This window comes from Salmo trutta, chromosome 12, assembly GCF_901001165.1.
Source record: "Salmo trutta chromosome 12, fSalTru1.1, whole genome shotgun sequence".
Classification (NCBI taxonomy): domain Eukaryota; kingdom Metazoa; phylum Chordata; class Actinopteri; order Salmoniformes; family Salmonidae; genus Salmo; species Salmo trutta.
The window spans coordinates 17,994,401-18,020,350 of NC_042968.1; the positions used below are offsets into that span (position 1 = coordinate 17,994,401).

Genomic DNA, 25,950 nt, shown 5'->3' on the forward strand with positions numbered 1-25,950 from the left:
TGTACGCCACAGTCCCCCTCCAAAACTAAACATATTTGGTTAGTAAAGAGCCTACTGAGTATTTTACACCCCACTTTAGCTGAGACAGATAGTAAAGTGTCAGCATTTTATTATTTCATTATTGAAAAAAACTTTTTTAAACCATGTTTTTTATTTGATTTTAGAAAATACTTATTGCCTTTTCTTATTGCCACAATACAAGTGGTCATTGATTACATTACAATATATTTTTTATCATCTAATAAAAGTCTATATTATTACAATCTGTTGAAATGCAGGCTTTTATTTTATTTCGTTTTCCTCATTCCCCTACGAAAGGGACGTCAAAGTGACTGGCAGTATAGTACTGGGTTGAGAGCGGGAACTCTAGGGAGAGTGGCGCAGCGGTCCAAGGCACAGCATCTCAGGGCTAGAGGCATCACTACAGACACTCTGGTTCGAATCCAAGTTGTATCACAACCGGCAATGATTAGGAGTTCCATAGCACAGTACACAATTGGCCAGCATCGTCCAGGTTTGGCCAGTGTAGGCTGTCATAGTAAATAAGAATTTGTGCTTAACTGACTTGCATAATAAAATTGTTAATTGTGACTCTAAAAATAAAACAATTTTGATAAGTCCTTGATATACTTTGAAAAGGAAATTCTGACCGTAAAAATATATTGATTTCTTATCATTTGAATCGGCAGGTTAGGACTTCTGCTAGGGTTTGAATAGTAGTTGGATATACAGTATAAAGGTCTCTCTCTAACCAGAGTAGCCTACTGGGTCTATAGCACTGCCTACTGGACACAATCATCTTATACTGCATGCAGGCTGCAATGAGTGCTCCATCATTGGCAGCCTTAAAGGAACAGTAAAACTCGGAGGCTGTTGACAGAGGGGCCAGAGGACCTTATTATATCCCATTCACCGTAGGCCTTTGCTCTGTTTGTTTGTGACTCTGTTTGTTTGTGAACAAGGATAAATCATCCAATGGGAACTCACAAAGCCAGACTGCAAGGCGCACAGCTCTTTGTTGGAGTCAGAACAGATCATTCTGTGATGTTGAAGTGGTGACAGGGAATTGCCTATCTCAGTCCCCTTTAAAGACAGCATGTCACCAGGCTGCCTGTAACAGTGCACATGTGAAGGGGTGAAGATGGACAGCACTAATCTCTCTGTATTGCTCTTGATGGCTCTCCTCTTAAGCCTGTCTTGTGCTGAGGATGAGATAGCACCTCTATTCTGCCCAGAGTACCAAGAGGGTTTTGACGGCTCGTGTTATGAGTTTCTGGGTCTACCGCGTTCCTTCCTCAGTGCACAGGGCTGGTGTGAGAGGGGTGGTGGACACCTGGCCTTCATTCTAAATATCGATACACAGCAGTTCCTACAGAAGCACCTGCAGCCGGAGCAGGACTGGTGGCTGGGTCTGGCACCTGCCTCCCCGAACCTAACACTGGACTCTGCTGCTGCTGAGGGTAAGAGGACAACTTAAGAAAACACTAATTGCCATCAATATACTGTATAATAATAGATATGATTATGTTAAGGAAATCAAAGGTTGAGAGCAGACTGTCTTGTGCAAGGATGTATTTGCAATGAGTTATTTTATTATGTGTTAGAGTGTATGATTTAAATTCTTATGAAATTGCCACGATATGAGGGAATTCTATGTCAAAGGACCCATGAGCACTAACAACAGAAGTTCATAGGATCATGTAAAATCTGGCGTCAAATGAAAGCTATATTTTTTTATTAAGGAATATATACATTTTTCAACCATTTTCTATCCTAAATAATAGGAATAAGCAAAGGCTTTGACTGCTGATCAAACAGATGGAAAAGGGGTCTTAGAAAACATCTACCAGAAAAACTCTTACAAGTTCAATGACGTCTATGATTGGTTCAGATTTGATCCAATCCGAACCAATAAAATGTCTTGTATTTGTTGTGTGTGTGTGTGTGTGTGTGTGTGTGTGTGTGTGTGTGTGTGTGTGTGTGTGTGTGTGTGTGTGTGTGTGTGTGTGTGTGTGTGTGTGTGTGTGTGTGTGTGTGTGTGTGTGTGTGCGCATGCATCTGTGTGTGCATGTATGCAGATTAACAAGGTAGCGAGGAATATATTGTATGCTCTTGTTATTCCCTTTCACTCTGTAATTGTTAAACCTTATTTACTTCTTTGTCTCAGAATCTGGGCACTCCATTGCTTGTACTGACCACAATGACACACTACAGTGTGGTTCTGGTCAGGTGATAGAGATTGATGACAGCTTCTATGGTCGTAAGATGGTTCACTACTGCCGAGTCCCGCTTCTTCAGCCACCTCCACACAGGAGGAATGTAGCTGGATAGATGTTGTAGATTCAGTGACAGGTATGGTGTGAAGTCTAAGGTTTTTAAAACTGTGGAAATATTGTGCAAGGTGTATTTTGTCCATCACTCAGGATATTGATATATGTTTTGGTTTGACTATTGATTCAAGAATAGTCTTGTTCTTACATTGTATGAGTAAGAACATTAAAGGTCCAATGCAGCCATTTTTATCTCCATATCCAATCATTTCTGGGTAACTATTAAGTACCTTACTGTGATTGTTTTCAATTCAAATGGTCAAAACAAGCAAAAATAGCTTATTAGCATAGAGCCATTTCTAAAGCAAGAATTTTGCAAGGACTGTCTGGGAGTGGTCTGAGTGGGAAGGGGAAAACTGAAAACTAGCTATTATTGGCAGAGGTTTGGATTGAACTATATTTCTTATTGGTCTATTAACTAATGTATCGCCTGGTAATGTCGCCAGGCAGGCCAACACTCCAAAACAGGCTGAAATTTCACGCAGTCTTTTCAAACAGCTCTTACACTAAAAGGGCATTATCATAATTTTCACAATTTCACAGTATTATTCCAGCCTAATAGAGTAGATATATATAAAAAACACAGGAAATCACGTTTTTGACTGCACTGGGCCTTTAAGCACAGTGCTTTTAATGGGTCAAAGTAATTGCCTGCTGTGCAGTATTTGATAATTGCACTTTTAGGACACGCTGCTAAAAATTAAAAAGCAGAAATGTAAATATTGTAAAGCAAACACAGATTCAATAAAGGGCCCAGCAATTCAATAGAGGCAGCAATTCAACTTAATTCCACTTTAGCAAGAAGCTATCACGAAACATATTTAAACATTGAGCTCTTAGAACATGCATGCATTTGCAAAGCAGAGAGCAGAACTGTAGATATTGTAAAACACACACAGCTTCAATAACGGCACAAGATGCACTGAGGCAGCAATAAAACTTCATTGCACAAAGCACCACAAAAGATGTCTTTGTGTCTTAACAAAAACCATAATAGAGGTACAGATGCTGATACAATGTCAAGACTGAAAGCAAAGCCACAAAATATACAAGTTTTAAATGGTTGTAATACCGTAAATGAAATCTAAACGTACTGTACTAAATACGGACCTTAGGTTTAAGCCATTGCTTAAGCTAGTGCTTCATGTATGAATGACAAATAGAATAGGCATTGTGATAAAACTCCTTCCTCTGAACAGTGTGCGCACGATTAATATTTTCAGAGCACTTGGACAAGTCTATTATAATGATAATGTGGATGATGATCTTAATGATGATTTTGATGGAAAACTCTCCTCTTCTATTTCTTCACCTCATATTTCTATTAATGTACATTATTTCCAGGAGACTGCCATGGACTGCATGCATGCTAGGCCACAGCAGATGTGGCCTCCTTTGTTGAACCTTGCTTAGGGCTTGGAAGCTACCTGTCTGTGGAATACAACTGCAAAGAGGGTCAGAACATTCTACCCCTGTCACTGTCTCTCCTTCCCTCCCTTCTACATTCCATTTAATTACCCAAATATGTTTTCAGCTAGTGAAGGACTCGATTTATGTTTTTCTAATGTTGTACTTCAACACATTATGAGTGGTGGCTAGCACACACAGTCACAATCTAACCTAGCCATGTCTGTGGTCCACAGGTCTCTACTTATTAATGAGCAAGTTGGCTGCTGTCTTTGACAATGTCTCCATAACAGTGAACAGGCTTCTCCATCCATTCCAGGGCAACCTGACCTGCACTCTAAGTGCTGGAGATGGGCACAACATTGATCCTTATAGTCCAGAAGAGTAAGTAACTGAGTAATGTAAATCGCCCCAACCTCAAAGGCAAAAAGTCCCTAATTCATTCACAAGTAATGGAATTTCCACTCTCACAGGTTGGAGAGCAGTGTGGTTCATAAATACACCTGTCCACAGATGGTGCAAACTGCAAGGTCCTGTACGGAAGCCCCCTTCAAATCCAGGTAGAAGTAGAAGCTGGTAAGTAAAACCAACATGAGCAGAAATAAAAGCATCTGGTCTTACATTTCCGAGTACAAATCTTGGTAGAATGAGACAACTTTGCTATCTACAGGTACGAATGTGACCTACAAAATCCACCGTGGTGAGATGTTGGTGGCCAATTCATCAGCAGTCAGAGGAATCGTCCCCCACAACATCACAGTGGGACCAGAGGTGGAGAAACAGCTGGGCTCTGGCTGCCACCAGCTGACCCTGCATGCCTCTAACGGGGTCTCGGTCTTGGGCGTGTCCACTGAGCTGCAGGTGTGTCTGCTGGAGCCTGTGGAGGGCCTGCTGGGATCAGTGATGGCTGAGGAGGGGGAGTGTCCAGACTCAGACCTCTATGTTAGTGTCTCCCTGGACCGGGGAGCACCGGTGCAGCTTCTCTTCCAGGTGTCTGGAGCCAACGACAGCATCTCCGAGACCAGAGACATGCAAAACACCAGCATGCAGGTTTACAATATCTCAACCACTATCCAAGGTACCTACCCAAATACAATCAGAAACAATGACAGAAGATAGAAGATTGTTTATTTATATCAGCTGTTTTGTTACAGGATTTTTGCAAGTGAAAGTCAGGGCCTGGAATGTCTTGTCACACATGGATGTGAATGTGGGGAACACAGCAGCAGTTTGTCACAATAAATCAGACTTTCAGACACAGAGGAGCATAAAAGGCTTGCCTGGGCCAATGTGGAAATCACTTCCGATTCAGAAAGTCCATCTGACTTCACTCAAAGTGTCACACTTGGGTTAACTGGTTTGAGTGGAGTACCCGGAATCAGTGAACCTGGGATACCACTTCAATGGGAATGCAGTAAGTACCAGGGCTGAGAACACTCACCTCTCATTTCAACTCATTAATAGGCTACAGTAACAAAGTCTGTCAAGACTATTTGCGTGGCTCACTTGTTCAAGTCTTATCTTCAAGGGTTGTGCCTGTTATAAATCCGAAGATTTTAGTTTTCAGTTCAGGCACAATCTTTCTATGAATAGAATTGTAACAATGATGGTATTTCTCTGGTTTCCGGGTGACAGTATCGATTATGTAGTACCTTATACTCAAACCATGTTCCCCATTTATTCCAACAGATGAAGAATGTAAATGCAGAGACAAAACAAACCAGGAGACTCATGTGATTACAGCAGCCTGTCTTCCAGACCCATTTATATTTGATATATACAGTTTTACTGTGCAGAAGAAAAATGGGGCCGGGGCTCAAGTGGCTAAAGCAGAGAAATGCATCACTGTTACTCCGCCAGAATTCACCGATGTTACCATAAGGTAAAACGAGGGAGGGAATGGCTCATTAGACAGATGTATAGTCCTGAGTGACATTTTGTTTGTTATGAGAGGTTTGCATTATCAAACGAAGAAGCTAAATGGCTGATTTGAATCAAATTCTAAGTTACAGTAATCTATGTCCCAGAAGATCTATTGTATGATAAAAGCTAACCTTTATTCTTCTAGTTTTTCTAATTGTAACCCAGTGAACATAAACAACGATATAAGGCTAAAATTGGAGTGTACCATCACAACGAGTTGCCCAACAGTAGTTTGGCATGTTGAGGACACAAGACCTTTGACAGTAAGTCTGAGACTCCTTTATTGTGCACACAGGCATATTTATGAATAGTGGTTTCAGTGCATGAATAGATAGAACTTCTGTTGTCTAATTTAAGATTAAATATACTTTATTAGTCCAGACGGAACTGTCTTCTGCTATTAACCAACCCCACTGACATGCACACAAACACACAGCTGTTTGAACACACATACACACAAACACACATTCATTTGTAATTTGTCACATGAGCAAAATAAGTAACCGAAATGTATGCATGTGAAGTTCGATTGTATAAAACCTGTAGTCATTCTGTACAACGACAGTGTCTATGAAGGCAACATATTTCATTTTGAGCTAATTTCTTCTAGGGAGACCTCAAACACTGCTACAAAAAAGCAAAGACCCCTGCTACACAGAATAAATGGTGGCAATGAATACATGGTGACAAGTGACAATCTGAAAAATGCACAGTCCAGATCTCTGAATCTCTATGTGATAGTGTATGGTAGGTATTCACTGATTTTAGAGTATATGTTGTTACACGTGCTTTAGTTACAGATAATAGTAGGATGAGCATCACTTATGTTGAACCTGACATCAGAATGTCAAATTAGCCATTGTAAAGTGGGCCAATGAAGTCAAGTCAATCTGCCTACCTCTCGGGAACAACAGTTACAACTACATTCTGTCTATGGTGGTTACTCTAATACATGGGGATAGAAAAACCAATGCCACAATCACCACTGAGGTTTGTCATCAAGTAAAAATCCTATCATTTACTTAATGATTTAATGGATGGAATCTGTCCTGCCTTTCTGCTCCATAGAGCTCACATTTATAATGTAGCATCTGGAGCTCTCATTTGATTGTTGTCCCCCATGGTGTGGCCAGCCAGCTCCAGTTCCTCAGTGGAGAATCTGCAGTCTGTGGTTGAGAACACTGTCGCTCAGCTACAGCAGCAGGGGTTGCTCACTGGGGAGACCCTGGGACAGATGTTCAAGTCTGTGTCCGACATTCTGAATAAGGGCTCCAGTGAGGATCAGAAAGGTGCCAAGGAGGAGGTGAGAATGGGGTAATATGCTAAGGAAATAGGGAGCATGGGCTTTGATGCCAGGAATGTCTACACCAGGGATGGCAACTGGCGAACCGCTTTTGTAGTCCCGTGGATCAATTTCCAAAAACAAAGCCCCAAATATAATATTTTTTGTATAGCCTTTAAAGACTAATAATGAGCAGTTTATAAACTACTACTACTCGATCCAGGCATAAGTGACATAAGCGGTCACTTAGGGCCCCTGGCTGCTAAGACGGGGACCAGTCAAGACCGGGACCAGTAAAAACAATTGTCCCACCAGGTGCAAGGCCAAGTCTCGCTTAGGGTCCCCAAAAGAATAGGGCCGGCGCTTGCTGCTGGTGTAATGCATTTAGTTAAGAGCCATAAGTAGTTTAACTGCAGAAATGGACTGAATGCAAAAATCAGTTGACTGCATGTGTGGCTATGGATGAGGGTACGCAGACCTGCGAGCCACTGCAGCTCCTCATGATGAGTTCACATTTTTTGTGTCCCCCACCCCATCAAAGATGCCCATCCCTGGTCTAGGGACTCTGTGTATTGGTGAAAATAAGACATTAGACTAAACTAAAAGTTACAATAAATTAGTATGAAGTTCAAGACAAAATGAAGTGTCTCTTTAGATGGATGTTTGTAAGGGATTCTGATTGATGTTCCAGCTGCGAGAACAGATGGTGTTTAGATGGATGTTTGTAAGGGATTCTGATTGATGTTCCAGCTGCGAGAACAGATGTTTCCTCAGGAAGCGCAAGTTACGGCCAGAGCAGTGGCAGGGATCACCAAGCGGGGGGAAGAGGTCAATTCCGCTGCTCAGGTACACTTGGATATGGGAGCAAGGAAACATAATCTTTCCCAAACATGTATTGCTGAAAGAAAGCGGAGATTTAGTTCCCAATGTTGTGCTATGGATCTTTTCCAGCTAGAAGCTAGCTCCCTGATGGCAGACCTCCGCTCTTCCCTCCTCTATATGAATGTCAGTTAGCATGGTGGAGAAGAGATGGTGCAGGCAGCTACACCAATTGTTGAGGCAGCCAGCAATATCCTGGGAGTCTCTTCAAATGCAAGTACACAGGTGATATATATAGCTTCACTGAGTTCCCTGATGACAGTAATGAACTATGGTTACTTTTCAGGACTACTGCATTTTGTTTGTCTTTCACGGAGAAAGGTCTCAAAGATTCTCATTAACAGCATGGACAATGTGCAGAGTGCACTGTTAAATGGCTAAAAGGTTGGTCAGGAGCCTGCCATTATCAAGAGCCCTGAGATCAGTGTGTATGCTAACAGGTAAGAGACAGAGCATTGGAGTGGAAACATTACAATAAAAATGCAAGGCCTGTCACATAAATATAATTTGTATTTAAAATACAATATCTCAAAAACAAAACGCTCCTGTTAATGTCACGGCTGTCGAAAGGAGCGGACCAAAGTGCAGCGTGGTTGTAGTTCCACATTTGATTTAATTCGTGAAACTTTGCAATTCATAAATAACTGAATTTGACAAAACAACAAACTGTGACGCAGAGAGAAACAAACACTACTCAAAATATAATAACCCACAAAACCCAGGAAGAAAAACCCCTACTTAAATATGATCTCCAATTAGAGACAACGAGGGCCAGCTGCCTCCAATTGGAGATCACCCCCCCAAACAAAACATAGATATAGAAAACATAGAAAAAAAACACAAAACACCCCCTGTCACACCCTAACCTACTCTACCATAGAAAAAAACATCTTACTATGGTCAGGAAGTGACAGTACCCCCCCCCCAAAGGTGCAGACTCCGAATCCCCCTAAACACAAAACAAAAAAGGGAGGGTAGGGTGGGTAACTCCTATCTATGGCGGCTCTAGTGCAGTCCACATAACCTTAAACTCCAGCAGAGGAGGCGGCTCCCGTACGGGGCGTAACCCCCGTTCCACCCTCTGATCCCTCTGTTTTAGTACCACCGGACCGTGGATCGGAGGAGGAGGAACCGGACTGTAGATCATCGCTGGAGGTTCTGGGCTGCAGGCCGTCGCTGAAGACTCTGGGCTGCAGGCCGTCGCTGAAGACTCTGGGCTGCAGGCCGTCGCTGAAGACTCTGGGCTGCAGGCCGTCGCTGAAGACTCTGGGCTGCAGTTTTGAGAAGAACCCTTATACTTGGAGTGAGGGGGGTAACATCAGTGGTGCCATGGGGTCTGTGTCTCTCGCCAGACAGGATGGATCAGCACTCCCTGTGGAGAACCTGTCTGAGGAGATTGAGGTCAGAAAGCTGCAAATGTGTACCAATTTTAGTGGAACTTTTCTCTTACGAGCCCTTGATGTCCAAGACTTACAGTATATCTTCTAAGATAATGTCCAAGACTTATACTTTAAAGACTATATGATCAAGTAGACAGAATTATGATTACAGTTCTATATATTACAACATCTTCTATGATTCTCAGATCCTCTTGCCGAGACTTGAAGGCGGGCAGGTGAACAGCACAATCCTTGACCTGGGAAACTACAGCACACTGACGATTGACGTCCCTTCACATTTACATTACATTTACGTCATTTAGCAGACGCTCTTATCCAGAGCGACTTACAAATTGGTGCATTCACCTTATGATATCCAGTGGAACAACCACTTTACAATAGTACATCTATATCTTTTGGGGGGGGGGGGGGGGGTAGAGAGGAGAGAACAGGGATAGACAGACACATAGTTGACAGGCTACAGGAGAGGCTACGCTAATGCAAAGGAGATTGGAATGAAAATTAACTAAACAACTGGGGAAGCGAGAGAGCAGGGCATCCCTCACTAACCATTCACTGAAACACTCAAATATAACTTTTCCAACTTCCACTTTAGAAATTATAATTGATGTAAACTACAGTGGTTCAAGGTGTGGACTCCGGCCGCAAAACCTGACTCAATAGGGGATCGTCGCCGGAGGACCCGGACTGTGGATCGTCACCGGAGGACCCGGACCGTGGATTGTTGCCGGAGAAAACGGACCATGGACCGTCGCCAGAGGCTCCGGACCGTGGATCGTCGCCGGAGGGACAGGACCATAGATCGTTGCCTGAGGCTCTGAACTGGGAACCCCCACTGGAGGCTCTGGACTGCCGACCGCCGCTGGAGACTCTGGACTGCCGACCGCCGCTGGAGACTCCGGGCCATGGATTATTACTGGAGGCTTCGTGCCATGGATCATCACTACAGGCTTCGGGCCATGGATCATCACTGGAGGCTTCAGGCCATGGATTATCACTGGAGGCTTCGTGCCATGGATCATCACTACAGGCTCCGGGCCATGGATCATCACTGGAGGCTTCGTGCCATGGATCATCACTACAGGCTTCGTGCCCTGGATCATCACTGGAGGCTGGGTGCGTGGAGCAGGCACAAGGCATATCAGGCTGGAGAGACGCTCTGGAGGCCGGGTGCGTGGAGCTGGCACAAAACGTCCTGGCTGGATACCCACCTTAGCTCGGTAAATGTGGAGAGCTGGCACAGGACGCACTGGGCTGTGAAGGCGCACTGGAGGCATAGTGCGTAGAGCCGGCGCAGGATACCTTGGGCTGTGGAGGCGAACTGGAGGTCTGGAGCGTAGAGCTGGCACAGCGCGTCCTGGCTGAATACCCCCTGTCACATGGAAAGTGCGGGGAGCTGACACAGGCCGCACTGGGATGTGCTGGCGAACTGGGGATACCGTGCGTAGAGCTGGCGCAGGATATCCTGGGCCGAAGAGATGCACCGGAGACCAGGAGCGCTGAGCCGGCACAATCCGTCTTGGCTGAATGCCCACTCTAGCACAGCAAATGCGGGGCGCAGGCACAGAATGCACCGGGCTATGAATGCGCACTGGAGATACAGTGCGCATCACCGCATAACACGGTGCCTGACTGGTCACACGCTCCCCACGGTAAGCACGGGGAGTTGGCTCAGGTCTAAACCCTGACTCCGCCAATCTCCCCGTGTGCCCCCCCTAAAAACATTTTTTTTGGAGCTGCCTCTTGGGCTTTCGTTGTTGCCGTGCTAATTTCTCGTAGCTTCGTCGATCCTCTTTTGCTGCCTCTATCTCCTCCCTTGGACGGCGATACTCCCCAATCTGCGTCCAGGGCCCTTCTCCATCCAGGATTTCCTCCCATGTCCACTCCTCCTGGCCACGCTGCTTGGTCCGTTTTTGGTGGGATCTTCTGTTACGTCCGTCGCATGAAGGAGATCAAGGTGCAGCGTGGTACGTGTACATCTTTCACTTTATTAGACAAACACCGAAAAACAAAGAAAATACAAAAACGAATGTAAAGATCTGCTGGATTCAAAGCAGCTATACAAAAACAAGATCTCAAAAAAACCCAGTGGGAAAAGGCTGCCTAAATATGATCCCCAATCAGAGACAACGAAAGACAGCTGCCTCTGATTGGGAACCATATCAGGTCAACATAGAAAACATAGAAATATAATAAGGTAGAATGCCCACCCAAATCACACCCTAACCTAACCAAATAGAGAAATAAAAAGGCTCTCTACGGTCAGGGCGTGACAGGCACTGTCAAAATCAAATGCATAAACTGACTGTGGTCTCCTTAGATTGGTCCTTTAACCACGCCATTGGTCACTCAGTGCTTATGTAACCATTTGACCTTCTTCGGGAGCTCTTTCTTCGTCATGCCCAACCTTGTGGATGTGTCCCGTACCATGCCCAACCTTGTGGATGTGTCCCGTACCACTGAGCTCTCAGACAACCCTGTGGTGGTGTGCTTTGTTGGTGCCATCTTCATTGCTTATCTCTTGGTGGTCGTGTGGGCATGCAGGAAGGACATCCAGGACATAGCCACGGTCTGCCTTGAACAATTGCTGATGCCATTTTCTAGACACTTTTGTCCAGACTATACAGACACCTTGAGAACATGCTACTCTGGTGATCCAATCAGCAGATTTACCAGTTTGAGAATGTATCATCCTGTTGGTTTGCTGTTGATGCTGAGTTTTACCTTCAAGTGTTACTTCTTGTAGGTGGAGACATTGGCTGAATACCGTTACATGCTGAATATCAGCACTGGGCATCGGCGTGGTGCTTCCACCTCCTCTCAGGTCAGTACCAACAGTTTCCACTGCTGCAGGACATAATATTCTGTTCTCTGATAAAACCCCACTCAGTCACCCTGACCCTGTGTTGCTGCTGCAGGTTACTGTGACTCTGCTGGGCATGGAGGGAGAGAGTGAGCCACACCACCTCACTGACCCTGACAAGCCTGTGTTTGAGAGGGGTGCAGTGGATATGTTCCTGTTGACCACGCCCTTCTCTCTGGGGGAGCTGCAGAGCATCAGGCTGTGGCACAACAACTCAGGGGGAACCTGCCTGGTAGGAGAGTTGTCAGGGAGGATGTCTCACAGTAGTAGAGGGGCAGATAGATTTGACGTTAATTAAAGCTGATGTTTGAAATTGTGGATGTAGTTGACAATAACGTTTTCATGCAGGTATATAAACAAAGGGACAGTGCAGGATCTAGAAACTGGACAGAAGTGGCACTTCCTGTGTAACTCATGGCTGGCCATAGATATGGGCGAGTGCATCCTTGATAAAGTCTTCCTTGTTGCCTCTGACATGGATTTGAAGAAATTCAGGTGAGGTAAAGCATGGATGCTCCTTGGAATGGCAATATATATATCCCTGGACAAGTGTCCATCATGTAACTAAATCTTCTTACACTGTATATTCTGCAGTAATATGTTCTTCATGAGGACGGCAAAGGATTTCCGTGATGGCCACATCTGTTTTTCTGTGATTAGCCGGCCTCCAACGAGCACCTTCACGTGTCCAGCGAGTCTCCTGCTGTTTCTCTCTGTTGCTCTGCACCATGCTGACCAGCATCATGTTCTGGGGCATCCCTACCGACCCCTCTGAGCAGACCATGGACCTGGGTATGGACGCCTGCACAGTAATGGTGCTGTATGGAAATAATAACATGTTTTCAGAACATTAAGATTTTCTCTCCTCAAGGTCATATCGAGTTCACCTGGCAGCAGGTGATAATTGGAATTCAGAGTTCAATCATAATGCTTCCAATTAATCTCCTCATTGTGAGTATCTTCAGAAACACCCGCACCCGGGAGACGAAGCCTGGAAAGGCCAAGGCAGAGGTGTCCAAGCAGGGGAAGACTGGCAGAGTGAAGTATTCAGACCCTTTGCTATGAGACTCAAAATTGAGCTCAGGTGCATCCTGTTTCCATTGATCATCATTAAGATGTTTCTACAACTTGGAGTCCACCTGTGGTAAATTCAATTGATTGGACATGCTTTGTAAAGGCACACGCCTGTCTATATAAGGTCCCACAGTTGACAGTGCATGTCAGAGCAAAAACCAAGTCATGAGGTCAAAGGAATTGTCTGTAGAGCTCTGAGGCAGGATTGTGTCGAGGCACAGATCTGGGGACGTGTACCAAAAATATTCTGCAGCACTGAAGGTCCCCAAGAACACAGTGCCCTTCATGATTCTTAAACGGAAGAAGTTTGGAACCACCAAGACTCTTCTTAGAGCTGTCCGCCCGGCCAAACTGCGCAATCGGGGGAGAAGGGCCTTGGTCAGGGAGGCCTGATGGTCACTCTGACAGAGCTCCAGAGTTCCTCTGTGGAGATGGGAGAATCTTCCAGAAGGACAACCATCTCTGTAGCACTCCACCAATCAGGCCTTTATGGTACAGTGGCCAGACGGAAGCCACTCCTCAGCAAAAAGCACATGACAGCCACTTTGGAGTTTGCCAAAAGGCACCTAAAGGACTCTGACTCTCAAACAAGATTCTGTGGTCTGATGAAACCAAGATAGAACTCTTTGGCCGAATGCCAAGCACCTGGCAACATCCCTACGGTGAAGCATGGTGGTGGCAGCATCATGCTGTGGGGATGTTTTTCAGAGGCAGGGACTGGGAGACTAGTCAGGATTGAGGGAAAGATGAATGGAGCAAAGTACAGAAAGTGACGAAACCTGCTCCAGAGCGCACAGGACCTCAGACTGGGGTGAAGGTTCACCTTCCAACAGGACAACGACCCTAAGAACACAGCCAAGACAACACAGGAGTGGCTTTGGGACAAGTCTCGGTTTTTGCTTTGTCATCATGGGGTATTGTGTGTAGATTCATGAGGACAGAAAAAACTATTTAATACATTTTAGAATAAGGCTGTAACGTACCAAAATGTGGAAAAAGTCAAGGAGTCTTTCTGAATGCACTGTTATTCTCTCAGGACGTAAAGAAGATTGCTAAGTCACTCTCCAAGGCTATGAAGAGCCCCATTCCACGCCTGGAGTTAGAGATGAAGCCTGGACAACAGACTAATATCAACACTCTGCTCTCCCTGGTGGAGGACATCATCCGGCAGCAGAACCGAGCCGGTGGAGAGTTCTACACTGATGCCTCCAAGAAAGAGGGATCTCTCATTCTCTCACTAGGGGTAACCAATCTGCAAGGGGGAGGGGGAGGGGGGTGTCTGCATTGACCTGCTGGTTGATCTGATAACATGTTCTGGTAGCATGTCCAGAGATGAAATATTTACAGTCTATAGTGGCTAAAGTTTAATCATTGTTGTCAGTCAGCCAAAGGATAATCATATGATATATGGCTTAAACCAAAACTCAGATTAAAAACAGCTAGGATCCAGAACCTTATGACTCCTCACCTTACAAGAAACCAAAGACCCCTGTTTGCCACGTTAAGAACCGGGATACTGCCTCTGGCAATTAAGGTTAGTAGGTTAAATGCAATAATTGAAGAAGAGCAGCTAGGGGCAATTCAGGGGAGGTTGAGAATTAACTGTACTTTACATTTACATTTTACATGTACGTACATGATAATTTAAGAGTAACCTTGTTTGATAAAATGCAACAACTCAAACCAGAAATTAGAGATAAAGAAAAACTGGAATGCTTATTTAGAAAATAAGTGTTCCTGGTTACAAATGCTGTTTCCAAAGCATGGAAGATACATCAAGAAAAGCAACACTGAGTATACAAACATTATGAACACCTGCTCTTTTCCTTACATAGACTGACCAGGTGAATCCAGGTGAAAGCTATGATCCCTTATTGATGTCACTTGTTAAATCCACTTCAATCAGTGTAGATGAAGTGGAGGAGACAGGTTAATTAAATAAGGATTTAATTAACGAATTGAGGCTGTTCGAATTGAGGCTATTCTGTGGGCAAAAGGGGGTGCAACTCAATATTAGGAAGGTGTTCCTAATGTTTTATTCCTAATGTTTTATACATGGTTTTGTCAAAATTGTTCAAGCTCAGTAAATTTATGGACAACAATATTCAAACCTTGTCCCTGATTTTCAAGCTAATTTAAGTCAGGACTTAGACTGGACCACTCAAGAACACTCAACGCCTATTGGAAAGCCATTCCGGTGTGTCTTTGGCAATACACATAACGTGATCCTGCCACCACAATACTTGAAAATACAGAGGATCAACAACATTGCATTCACTCCAGATTACTGGCCTGTATGACAAAGTGAAAAGAATCCACTCCAAATCATAAATTCAGTTTGCAACAAGGCTGTTAAGCAATACTACAAGACAATACAGCAAAGAAATGTACCTTTAAAAATGACAGGTTTAGGTCAAATACAACACAAAGTGAAGCCCTTTGTATTGTGGTGGCCGCGTCATGTTATGGGTATAATTGTCACCAGCAGGGACTGGGGAGTTTGTCAGGATCAAAATAAATATGAAAGGAGCAGTTTAAATGGGGAGTTTGTATGCGTGCAAATATATCATTATTTTCTTTGCTACTGCAGATATAGTGCTCCTACAAGCCCATATGGGCTGGGCATTTTGAAAATGCAAGACACTTTAATAATGAAATAAATCAAATTAATAATTGCTGTGTTTTCAGAGACCAACATGTGCGGGATCCCTGAGAAGACTAGGGATGGGAGCCAGAAAAGGAGCACCAACAGCCAGTATCTGTACAGGCAGCTATGCCATGTAGAGAAGGAGCTGAGCCTACTGGGACCTTCTCGCTTCCCCAACCCAGACAGCTACTGCCGGGCAGTGCAGCAGGTCCAGGGCATGAAGGGGCTGATAGAGTCCCACCTCTCTTCTTCCAGCCTGGGAGGGGACCAGATGGCTCGAAGCCAAAGCCCAGCAGAGAGCAGTGAGGTAGACACCAGCAGTAAGAAGCATGGCGGGCTTCCCTGGTGGTTTGTGTTTATCGGCTGGATACTGGTGGTAGCCACCAGCGGAGTATCAGGATACTTCACCATGATGTATAGGCTGACCTATGGGAAGGACTCCATGGTCGTATCTTTCTTTGAGAGCCTCTTTATCACTCAGCCACTGAATGTGAGACCTACAGTACAATACATACTATACAATGTAAGATGCCCTGCAGCATGTATCTGTAATCTGGGTATTACTTTGTGGATTTCCTAACACAGGTGCTAGCTTTTGCAGCCTTCTTTGCTCTCGTTCTGAAGAAAGTTGATCAGGACGAATATGGGGATCCAAAAATTGAGGGGGCACTCAGAAACCCAGGTTCTTTGTTTTCCTTATTTACAGTTTTGGGAAAATTCTGTTTACTTGTACATTAGCTAGACTTTTACAACATTAAGCAGTGTAAGATGGCACAATCTGGTCCACAGATGACCCTGATGTAGTCTGGGCTGTCAGGAGGGATAGCACATGCAGCTTCTACCAGCCCCCTCCTCCCACAGACATCGAGAGGATGAGGAACAACATGATCAAGGAGCAGAAGGTTTTCGCCCTCATCAAAGAGATTCTCAGTAAGAGGAACCGCTTTTTCATTCACTGCACTGTCATTCACTACACCTATTGGTTAGCATAAATGTTTAAGGCCTATGATTCTGTTGTAGCCTACATGGGGTTCATGTGGATGTTGCTCCTGGTGGCGTATGGTCAACGGGACCCTAACGCTTACTTCCTGGCTCAGCACATTCGGCAGAGCTTCAGCCAAGGGATCTCAGACAGCATGAGCCACGGAAATGTGTTCACCTGGGCAAATAACTCTCTCCTCAGTAACCTCTTCGGAGAGTACCCAGGTAGGATTCTCTAAAGAGGATGTTTATTTCTTGGAGAAACATGAAGCTCCAAAATGTCCTAAATAAAGGTATAGATTGAATCCTGTGTCAACAAAAGCAAATGGTGTGTTAAAGGTTTCATCACAGATGGGAACTCCAAACTGGTTGGTAATGCCCGTCTTCGCCAGGTGAGGGTGCAGAAGAATTCCTGCCGAATCGCCCGCTCCATGCGCCAGGCTGTACCTGACTGCCATGCTCCATACTCATGGGAGGTGGAGGACACGGGCTCCTATGGACCAGGCTGGAACCGCTCTGTGAGTGAAAACACCTCAAGGACCCTCCGCAGCCCCTGGCAGTACCAAACCCAGGCCCGACTCAGAGCCCAACCCATCTGGGGTAGTGTGGTTCTCGACCGGGGGGGGGGGGGGGTTGTGGTGGACCTGGGCCCTGACTCACAGAACGCTAGCAGGTAAATGAACATTTACAGTGCTTAATGTTTAAAAATGATCTGAATGATCAAACCATCTTTGTGGTAGAGAATGATGTTATTTTATTCATCCATGTCTTCTGTCCCTGCAGTACCCTTCAGTATCTGTTTGACAACACCTGGCTTGATTTGTTCACCCAAGCAGTCTTTGTCGAGTTCACAGTGTACAATGCCAATGTCAACCTCTTCTGCATTGTCACACTCATGCTGGAGACCACAGCTGTAGGTGAGACAGTTATTATATCACTCCATGAATACAGCATAAAGTAAGTATTTAAAGGCATCCAAAACTCAGATTGTCAGCACCTGTCTTATTCTCTCAGGAGCATTCCAGTTTCGCAGTGAGCTGCAGTGTCCCCGACTATACCACCGGTGGACTCCACATCTTTGTCATGGCCTCTGAGGTCATCTATTTCCTCTTTATCCTCTACTACATGTTCAGGTAAACCTTTCTTTACACAGCTTTCTTATGCTGTTCTATATTAGAATATAAAGGCAGTGATACAATGCTTCTGGAATTCCTCCTCAGCCTGACTGTTCTCTTCTCCTCACAGGGAAAACTGATGAAGCATCAGAAGTGGGCTTACTTCAAGACAAAGTGGAACCTGCTGGAGCTCGCCATCATCCTCCTGAGCTGGAGCGCACTGTCTGTCTTCATTAAGAGGACCCTGTTAAGGAACCGGGACATGGAGTACTACCACAACCATAAAGACCAGTGAGTTCACACTGGGTTGGGGTATCATGGGTTTCTGCTATTCTTTCGCTAGTCTGCTATCCCTATTGTTGGTCAGTTTCTCCTGTGCGATGTTTAACTTCTCCTCTCTCTATCCAGGTTTGCCAGTTTCCATGAGACAGCCACAGCAGATGCAGTGCTGGGGTATCTGATCGCATTCCTGGTGCTACTGGCTACAGTCAAACTGTGACATCTGCTGAGGTTCAACCCCAAGCTACACATGATCACAGCCACACTGCAACGGGCCTGGACTGACATATCAGGCTTCCTCGTGGTCATCACCATTATGTTCCTGGCCTATTCTATCGCTATAAGGGTCTTTCTCAAACACCTAACCTAGAAGTTGTCCAACTTCATCCTCATTCTCTTCTTATGTGATGTTATGCTTGTGTATGATGGGTGTCCCCTCGACTTGCAGTGTGAATGTAAACTGTGATCATTCTCTGTCTGCAGTCTAATCTGATGTATGGCTGGAAGCTGTACTCATATAGGACTCTCCTGGATTCTGCTCTGACCATGGTCAGCTTGCAACTGGGCATCTTCAACTATGACGAGGTCAGTAAAGTAGTACAGCTCTACTAGACTCCTGATTACTGCTGTAGTCATGATGGTAGCTTTGTGATTAAATTCTGTAACATCTCCTTCCAATCCAGGTTCTTGATTATAACCCGGTGCTTGGTGCGTTCCTCGTCGGCTCTTGCATTATATTCATGACCTTTGTGGTTCTGAACCTGTTCATCTCAAGTAATCATGGGGGCGTTCACTCAAGAGCAAATACACCACAAGGTACTGTGCATCAATCTTACACTATGTAAAATTAACTTCAATATATCAGAATAAACAGGGACCAATATCTCAATACATTTTGACTGAGGCGGTCACTTGGCTATCCATTCTGAGCTGTCTGTTCACTGTTCCACAGCCCTCAGAGGAGGAGATAGTGGATCTGAGGCTGATGAAGCTCTGCAGCTTGCTTGGAATCAAAATTAAGTAGGAAGACAGTGACGGACCCAAGGAGAATGGCATGACTGCCTCAGCAACTAACAGAGGATTCTCCACTATATCCTCATAGATGATTACATCTAAGTACTGGTGTACCACTCTCTATGTATTCATAGGGAGCTGTCATATTCAGTTCTGTTGCTTCATAGGAGCAGTGATGCATTTTGTTGACTTGTTGCCTCTAGCTGTTTAGTTATCTAATATATCATGCATAAATGAGGCTATTTGTGCCGTTTTGTGATCTAATGCACAGCTTTAAAAAGGAAGGAAATAACAACTCCTTCTCTTACCTCACTTTTCTGTCTTAAATACACATATGTATGGTTATTATGGCAACATGTGAGGAGACAATGAGGAGGAGATCAGGATACAAGATAATTCCAATGTTGTATTAGTAACATGTTTGTTGTGAAATTAATAAAAAATGTTTTGAACCATAGAAAACTAGTATTTTGTCAACATTAACCAAATGAGCTGCATAAGAATGAAAAATGATTAGACTTATGTGGAGTAGACAAACAAATGGCCAATTCCCTTCACTCTTTTAATCCATTAAGAAAATGAGAGGGTCTTCTTAATAAAAAAAAGATAGTGTCTGACAGGTGGGAAGAACGAAAATAAAGTCAGTCTGTAGTCAGAAATGACCATTGCTTCCTCATTTCTTCTCCTTCTTATCTTTCTTAGTGTCTCCCTTCTCTTTTTCCTTGTCCTCTTTCTTCTCTTTCTTGCTGTCATCTTTTTCCTGGCCTTCCTTCTTCTCTGCATCTCGGTTGGCGACCTTGTTGTTGATGAGGTTGTGAAGAGCAACCACGGAACGGATGAGTGAAGCCAGGTAAACCACCAGCATCTGGTCATTGGTCTTGAGGTAAAATGCCTTGATGAACTCTTGAAGGTTGACGTCAGGCAGCAGGTTGAAGACGTCCTGCAGCTGGTAGATGATCTGGTGGTTGATGGGCAGCTTACCTGTGGCAACTTTGTCCAAATACCCTTTGATATCCACTAACTTGCAGTTGAGACCCTTTAGGCCATGCACCTGGTTGGTGATGCGTTGAGACAGGGTGCCAACTGTTGTGTCCTTGATGTCTCTGCATAGAGATACAAAACATTTCATTTTAGTGACTTGCATGTTTTAAGTCAACCTGTTTCCCTTTTTGGTGGAAAAACTGGCCTTAACATAAAAATTTAAGAATCAGACTTGTTATTCAAATACCAGTTTTTCAATTACTTTCATATACATTTAAAGTACAGTTCCAGTCAAAAGTTTGGACACACCTACTAATTCAAAGGGTTTTTCTTTATTTTTAATATTTTCTACATTGTAGAATAATAATGAAGACATCAAAACTATGAAATAACACATATGGAATCATGTAGTAACCAAGAAAGGGTTAATCAAATCAAAATAGATTTTAGATGACAACTTTGCACACTCTTGGCATTCTCTCAACCAGCTTCACCTGGAATGCTTTTCCAACAGTCTTGAGGGAGTTCCCAAATATGCTGAGCACTTGTTGGCTGCTTTTCCATCACTCTGCAGTCCAACTCATCCCAAACCATCTCAATTGGGTTGAGGTCTGGTGATTGTGGAGGCCAGATCATCTGATGCAGCACTCCATCACTCTCCTTCTTGGTCAAATAGCCCTTACACAGCCTGGAGTTTTGTTTTGGGTCATTGTCTTGTTGAAAAACAAATGATAGTCCCACTAAGCGCAAATCAGATGGGATGGCGTATCGTTGCAGAATGCTGTGGTAGCCATGCTGGTTAAGTGTGCCTTGAATTCTAAATAAATCACAGACCATGTAACCAGCAAAGCACCCCCACACCATTACACCTCCTCCTCCATACTTCACGGTGGGAACCACACATGCAGAGATCATCCGTTCACCTACTCTGCATCTCACAAAGACACGCCGGTTGGAACCAAAAATCGTACATTTGGACTCAGACTAAAGGACAGGATTCCACCGGTCTAATGTCCATTGCTTGTGTTTCTTGGCCCAAGCAAGTCTCTTCATCTTTTTGTTGTCCTTTAGTAGTGGTTCCTTTGCAGCAATTCAACCATGAAGGCCTGATTCATGCAGTCTCCTCTGAACAGTTGCTGTTGAGATGTCTGTTACTTGAACTCTGTGAAGCATTTATTTGGGCTGCAATCTGAGGTACAGTTAATTCTAATTAATTTATCCTCTGCAGCAGAGGTAACTCTGGGTCTTCCTTTCCTGTGGCGGTCCTCATGAGAGCCAGTTTCATCATAGCACTTGATGGTTTTTGCGACTGCACTTGAAGAAACTTTCAAAGTTCTTGAAATGTTCCACACTGACTGACCTTCATGTCTTAAAGTAATGGACTGTCATTTCTCTTTGCTTATTTGAGCTGTTTCTTGACATAATATGGACTTGGTCTTTTCCAAATAGTGCTCTTATGTATACCACCCCTACCTTGTCACAACACAACTGACTGGCTCAAACGCATTGAGGATAGAAATTCCACAAATGTACTTTTAACAAGGCACACTTGTTAATTGAAATGCATTCCAGGTGATTACCTCATGAAGCTGGTTTAGAGAATGCAAAGCTGTCATAAAGGCAAAGGGTAGCTACTTTGAAGAATCTCAAATTGAAAATATATTTTGATTTGATTAACACTTTTGCTTACTACATGATTCCATGTGTTATTTCATAGTTTTGATGTCTTCACTATTATTCTACAATGTAGAAAATATTAAAAATAAAGAAAAACCCTTGAATGAGTAGGTGTGTCCAAACTTTTAACTGGTACTGTACGTATTCAGAAACATTTTATTTGAAAAGAAGTTGAATATTTTAGTGTACACTGAACAAAAATATAACCGCAACATGTAAAGTGTTACTCCCATGTTTCATGAGCTGATGTCAACGTTGTGAACAGGGTGCCCTACGGTGGTGGTGGGGTTATGGTATGGGCAGGCATAAGCTACGGACAACGAATACAATTGCATTTTATCGATGCCAATTTGAATGCACAGAGATACCGTGTCGAGATCCTTAGGCCCATTGTCGTGCCATTCATCCATCACCTCATGTTTCAGCATGATAATGCACGGCCCCATGTCTCAAGGATCTGTACACAATTCCTGGAAGAGGAAAATGTCCCAGTTCTTCCATGGCCTGCATACTCACCAGACATGTCACCCATTGAGCAAGTTTGGGATGCTCTGGATCGACATGTACAACAACGTGTTCCAGTTTCCGCCAATATCCAGCAACTTCGCTGGACGAATGGGAAAACATTCTACAGGCCACAATCAACAGCCTGATGAACTCTATGCGAAGAAGATGTGTCGCACTACATGAGGCAAATGGTGTTCACACCAGATACTGGTGTTCTGATCCATGCCTACTTTAAAGGTATCTGTGACCAACAGATGCATATCTGTATTCCCTGTCATGTGAAATCCATAGATTAGGGCCTAATGAATTTATTTCAATTGACTGATTTATTTATATGAACTGTAACTCAGTAAAATCTTTGAAATTGTTGCATGTTGTGTTTATATTTTTGTTCAGTATATTTAGAAATACACTTGGAAAGCATTTGAAAATAGACTGACTCAAATACACACCCATGCACTTAACCCAGGTATTTAAAAATAGTATTTGAAATAAGTATTTGAAAATGGTTTCAAATACAATTCTTTTTTACAAATAACCATTCAAATACACAAATGAAAGTACTTGTTTTGGGCTGTGTATTTGAAAATATTCAAACAGAAAAAAAGTATTTTCAGTACCAGATACTCAAATATACATGTATTTGAACCCAGGTCTGGTCTGAAAAAATGATGAGCAATAATACAAGAACGACAGTCATTTACATATTGAACTTCAAGACAAATGACAAGTACAAAGACATTGACCACATGCATGAGTCATGTCTTACCGGAGTAAATGCTCCACTCCCACTTCCTCTGCTTCTTCAGCACCAATCTCACTGGTGACATGTTCAAATGTCTTGGATGTTGGAGTGCCATCCTAAAAACAAAAGAAATGTTACAACCATTAGACCTTCTTCTCAAGTGAGTTTGTCAGTTTTCCTCAACATTAAAGCTCAAAAGGCATCCGTTGCTCCACAACATAACAAACTTTGATTTGTACAGTGACATTCTTCTAATCCTACAATTTTTAGATTTCACTAAGTGGTAGATGTAAAACTGACATGAAGCATAAACCTTTGTTGCAGAGGTAAGAGTAGAGAATTGTTGTTCCACTTTTACATTAATTCAATAATTCCACTGATAAAAACATACATCATGCACTTCCTCCACAGATATGTAGGCCTCCGTTGGTAGACCAAGGTCTTTCGGTTTCACGTCAATGATGACCAAAACCTATAAACAATCAAAAAAATCGAATTAAAATCTTTATACCATAGTATAAAGATGTTTACTCACATCAGTGACATCAGTAGTAATATGTAATTGCTAAGTAAAAAATTACATCAACATTTTGTATTAAATTCAACTAAAATGTTGTACTTATACTTACAGAATTGGTACAATATTGCTTCACGAGTTCATTGATGGCAATGTCATTCTTGTGTAGTTTGGGGCCTGTGTGATACCAACCAACTATTCTTTCTCTTGCTGAAACAATGGGAATACATGTTCAATCACTAAATCACATTGTAGAGTAAAATCTAGCGTTATTAAAAATGCATACTAATTTACAAAGAACTCGAGACTTACCATTGACTTTCTTGAACATGTTGTACATGTTCTCCAAATAGTCATGGTCCAGGAACCACACAGAATCATCCTTGTCATCCTCGTCAAATGGCACTGGAAGAAGGGGGATCAGACGGATCAACAAGAAACCAAAGTGTAATCAAATAATGGACTGTGGTTGTAGAAATAGGTCATGTTAGGAAACTCACCTGCAAAGCTGTTGGACACATCAAGAACCTTCTTATGCCATGAGCCGAGAAGTACACCCACAACCCTCTTCTGACTTCCAACTTTACCGATTCTGATCAAATACAGAACAAGAGTAGGCTGTTAGCTACAGACAGCGTTTCTGAACTGTCTTTATTGCACACTTGTGACAGTGACATCCCTGACTAGAGAGCGCGGATGGAGCAAACGCGTTACAAGTTGGTTAACGTTAGCTAGCTACAATAGCTAGTACAGTGCATAAACGATGCACTAATCGTTGAGGAAACCTGCCATTTGTGTAATATGAGAACTTGTGTATCTAGCTAGCTACTAGCTATACTGGATAGCATTAGGTGAATCAGAGCCTTCCGAGGTGAATCAGCTAGTTAGCTACACAGTAGCTAGTTAGCTAACGTTAGCTTGATTGCTCTAAATTATTTTACTTTCACTAGCTAGTCGTTAACGTCAGTTAGCTACTATAACTAGCTAAACTGTAGGTATTTGGGAAACAACAGTGAGTCCACATTTTTGAACAATCATCAACTGTCTAGCTCATTCGAATCCTTTACCTGTTAAAATGATCCACCACACTCAGGAGCACCAAGGGATGGACAATAACTTTCTCAACAGCCAACTCCGGCATGTTTATGTGTGAATTGAATTCAATAGAAACTATTTTCGCGACAGAGCACAACAACCACAACCACTGTCAGTGCGCCACAATCCCACAATCCTTCGCGTAGGGTCATGTGACCAAAGAGCCAAAGGGTATGGATTTGTCAAAACTGCGCAAAAAATGCTTCGTTTGGGTTCTAACGTGCATTTTGCATGGATTTGAATACCCTTTAAAAAAAAATTTAGGCGAAATATCTTAAATTAATTTGACAAGCTATTTTTTTAATCGAACGAGTCCAGAATATACTTTGTGTAGAATCATTGCGAAGTTGCAGTTCAAGCTTTTTATTATTGATTCCTCCATGGGTTGGGCTGTCCCTGGTTTTAACACTAGAGGGCTGTAAACGCAGAAATAACTCTTACACACTGTCCCATCCTGTCACAGTTTGATTCTAGCATGAAAGTGCTTTTGAATTTAGACATTTGCCCTATTTTCAATGTTGCTCGTGATGACCAGACAGACAGTGATCTTGGTGGACAAATCAATCAATAAATTGTATCCTAATTTATTTTCCATCGTTATAGCTGTAGCTCTTAGAGTTTGTGCTTCACTTTATAGTGAACTCTCCTCGCGTTTCTTCAGAGTTAATAATAATCCACCCTTGGTAACTTCATTACCCTCATGCTCATCCAAGGTTAGTAGTAGTTGCCACATGCTGTGTGCATAACATGCCTCACACTGTGTGTGCTATCTAACCGCACATAATATTTAGGTATTTTGGTTGTATGGTGTTTTCTACAAAGATTGATGAGGCTTCTTGTGATGGAGGAGTTAGGGTAGTGCCTTTATAAACTAATAATGAGCAGTTTATAAACTACTTATAACCCTCTGTATAAATCCTTAGGTTGTTAGGTTGCTACAAACTGGGCAGGGAGCTATTTTATCGCTGGTCTACTGTACTGACTATTTTACTTCAAATGTAGCCTACCGGTCAAACTATGTTTTTTCATTAACTGAACAGAAAGTATTTGGAAGGGTGAGAGAAGCCTGATTATCATCAAAATCATAGGGCCAATAAAAGCATTAAATCCCAAGGACACGGTCATAAACACTAAGGCCACAGGTCGTTTGAAGTTTGTTTTCTTTTTATAGAAAGAGTAATGAACTTGTGAATGTGAAACAAATGACGAAACATTTGCTGTTGATTAACTCAGT

General features: G+C 43.2%; 1 protein-coding gene and 1 pseudogene across 1 annotated transcript; one reads left to right on the forward strand and one right to left on the reverse strand.

Moving 5' to 3' along the window:
• The first annotated feature begins 1,174 nt into the window (after positions 1-1,174).
• LOC115204727 (polycystic kidney disease protein 1-like 2) lies at positions 1,175-19,282 on the forward strand (annotated as a pseudogene).
• Positions 19,283-19,580: 298 nt separating this feature from the next.
• Positions 19,581-24,865, reverse strand: LOC115203064 (26S proteasome non-ATPase regulatory subunit 7). Its single transcript, XM_029767396.1, has 7 exons — positions 24,689-24,865; positions 24,122-24,213; positions 23,934-24,026; positions 23,734-23,831; positions 23,496-23,576; positions 23,129-23,220; positions 19,581-20,297 (listed from the first exon to the last, which is right to left on the reverse strand). Exons 1-7 carry the CDS (start codon positions 24,760-24,762, stop codon positions 19,868-19,870), a joined length of 960 nt encoding a protein of 319 aa, XP_029623256.1. The 5' UTR covers positions 24,763-24,865; the 3' UTR covers positions 19,581-19,867.
• Positions 24,866-25,950: the final 1,085 nt, after the last annotated feature.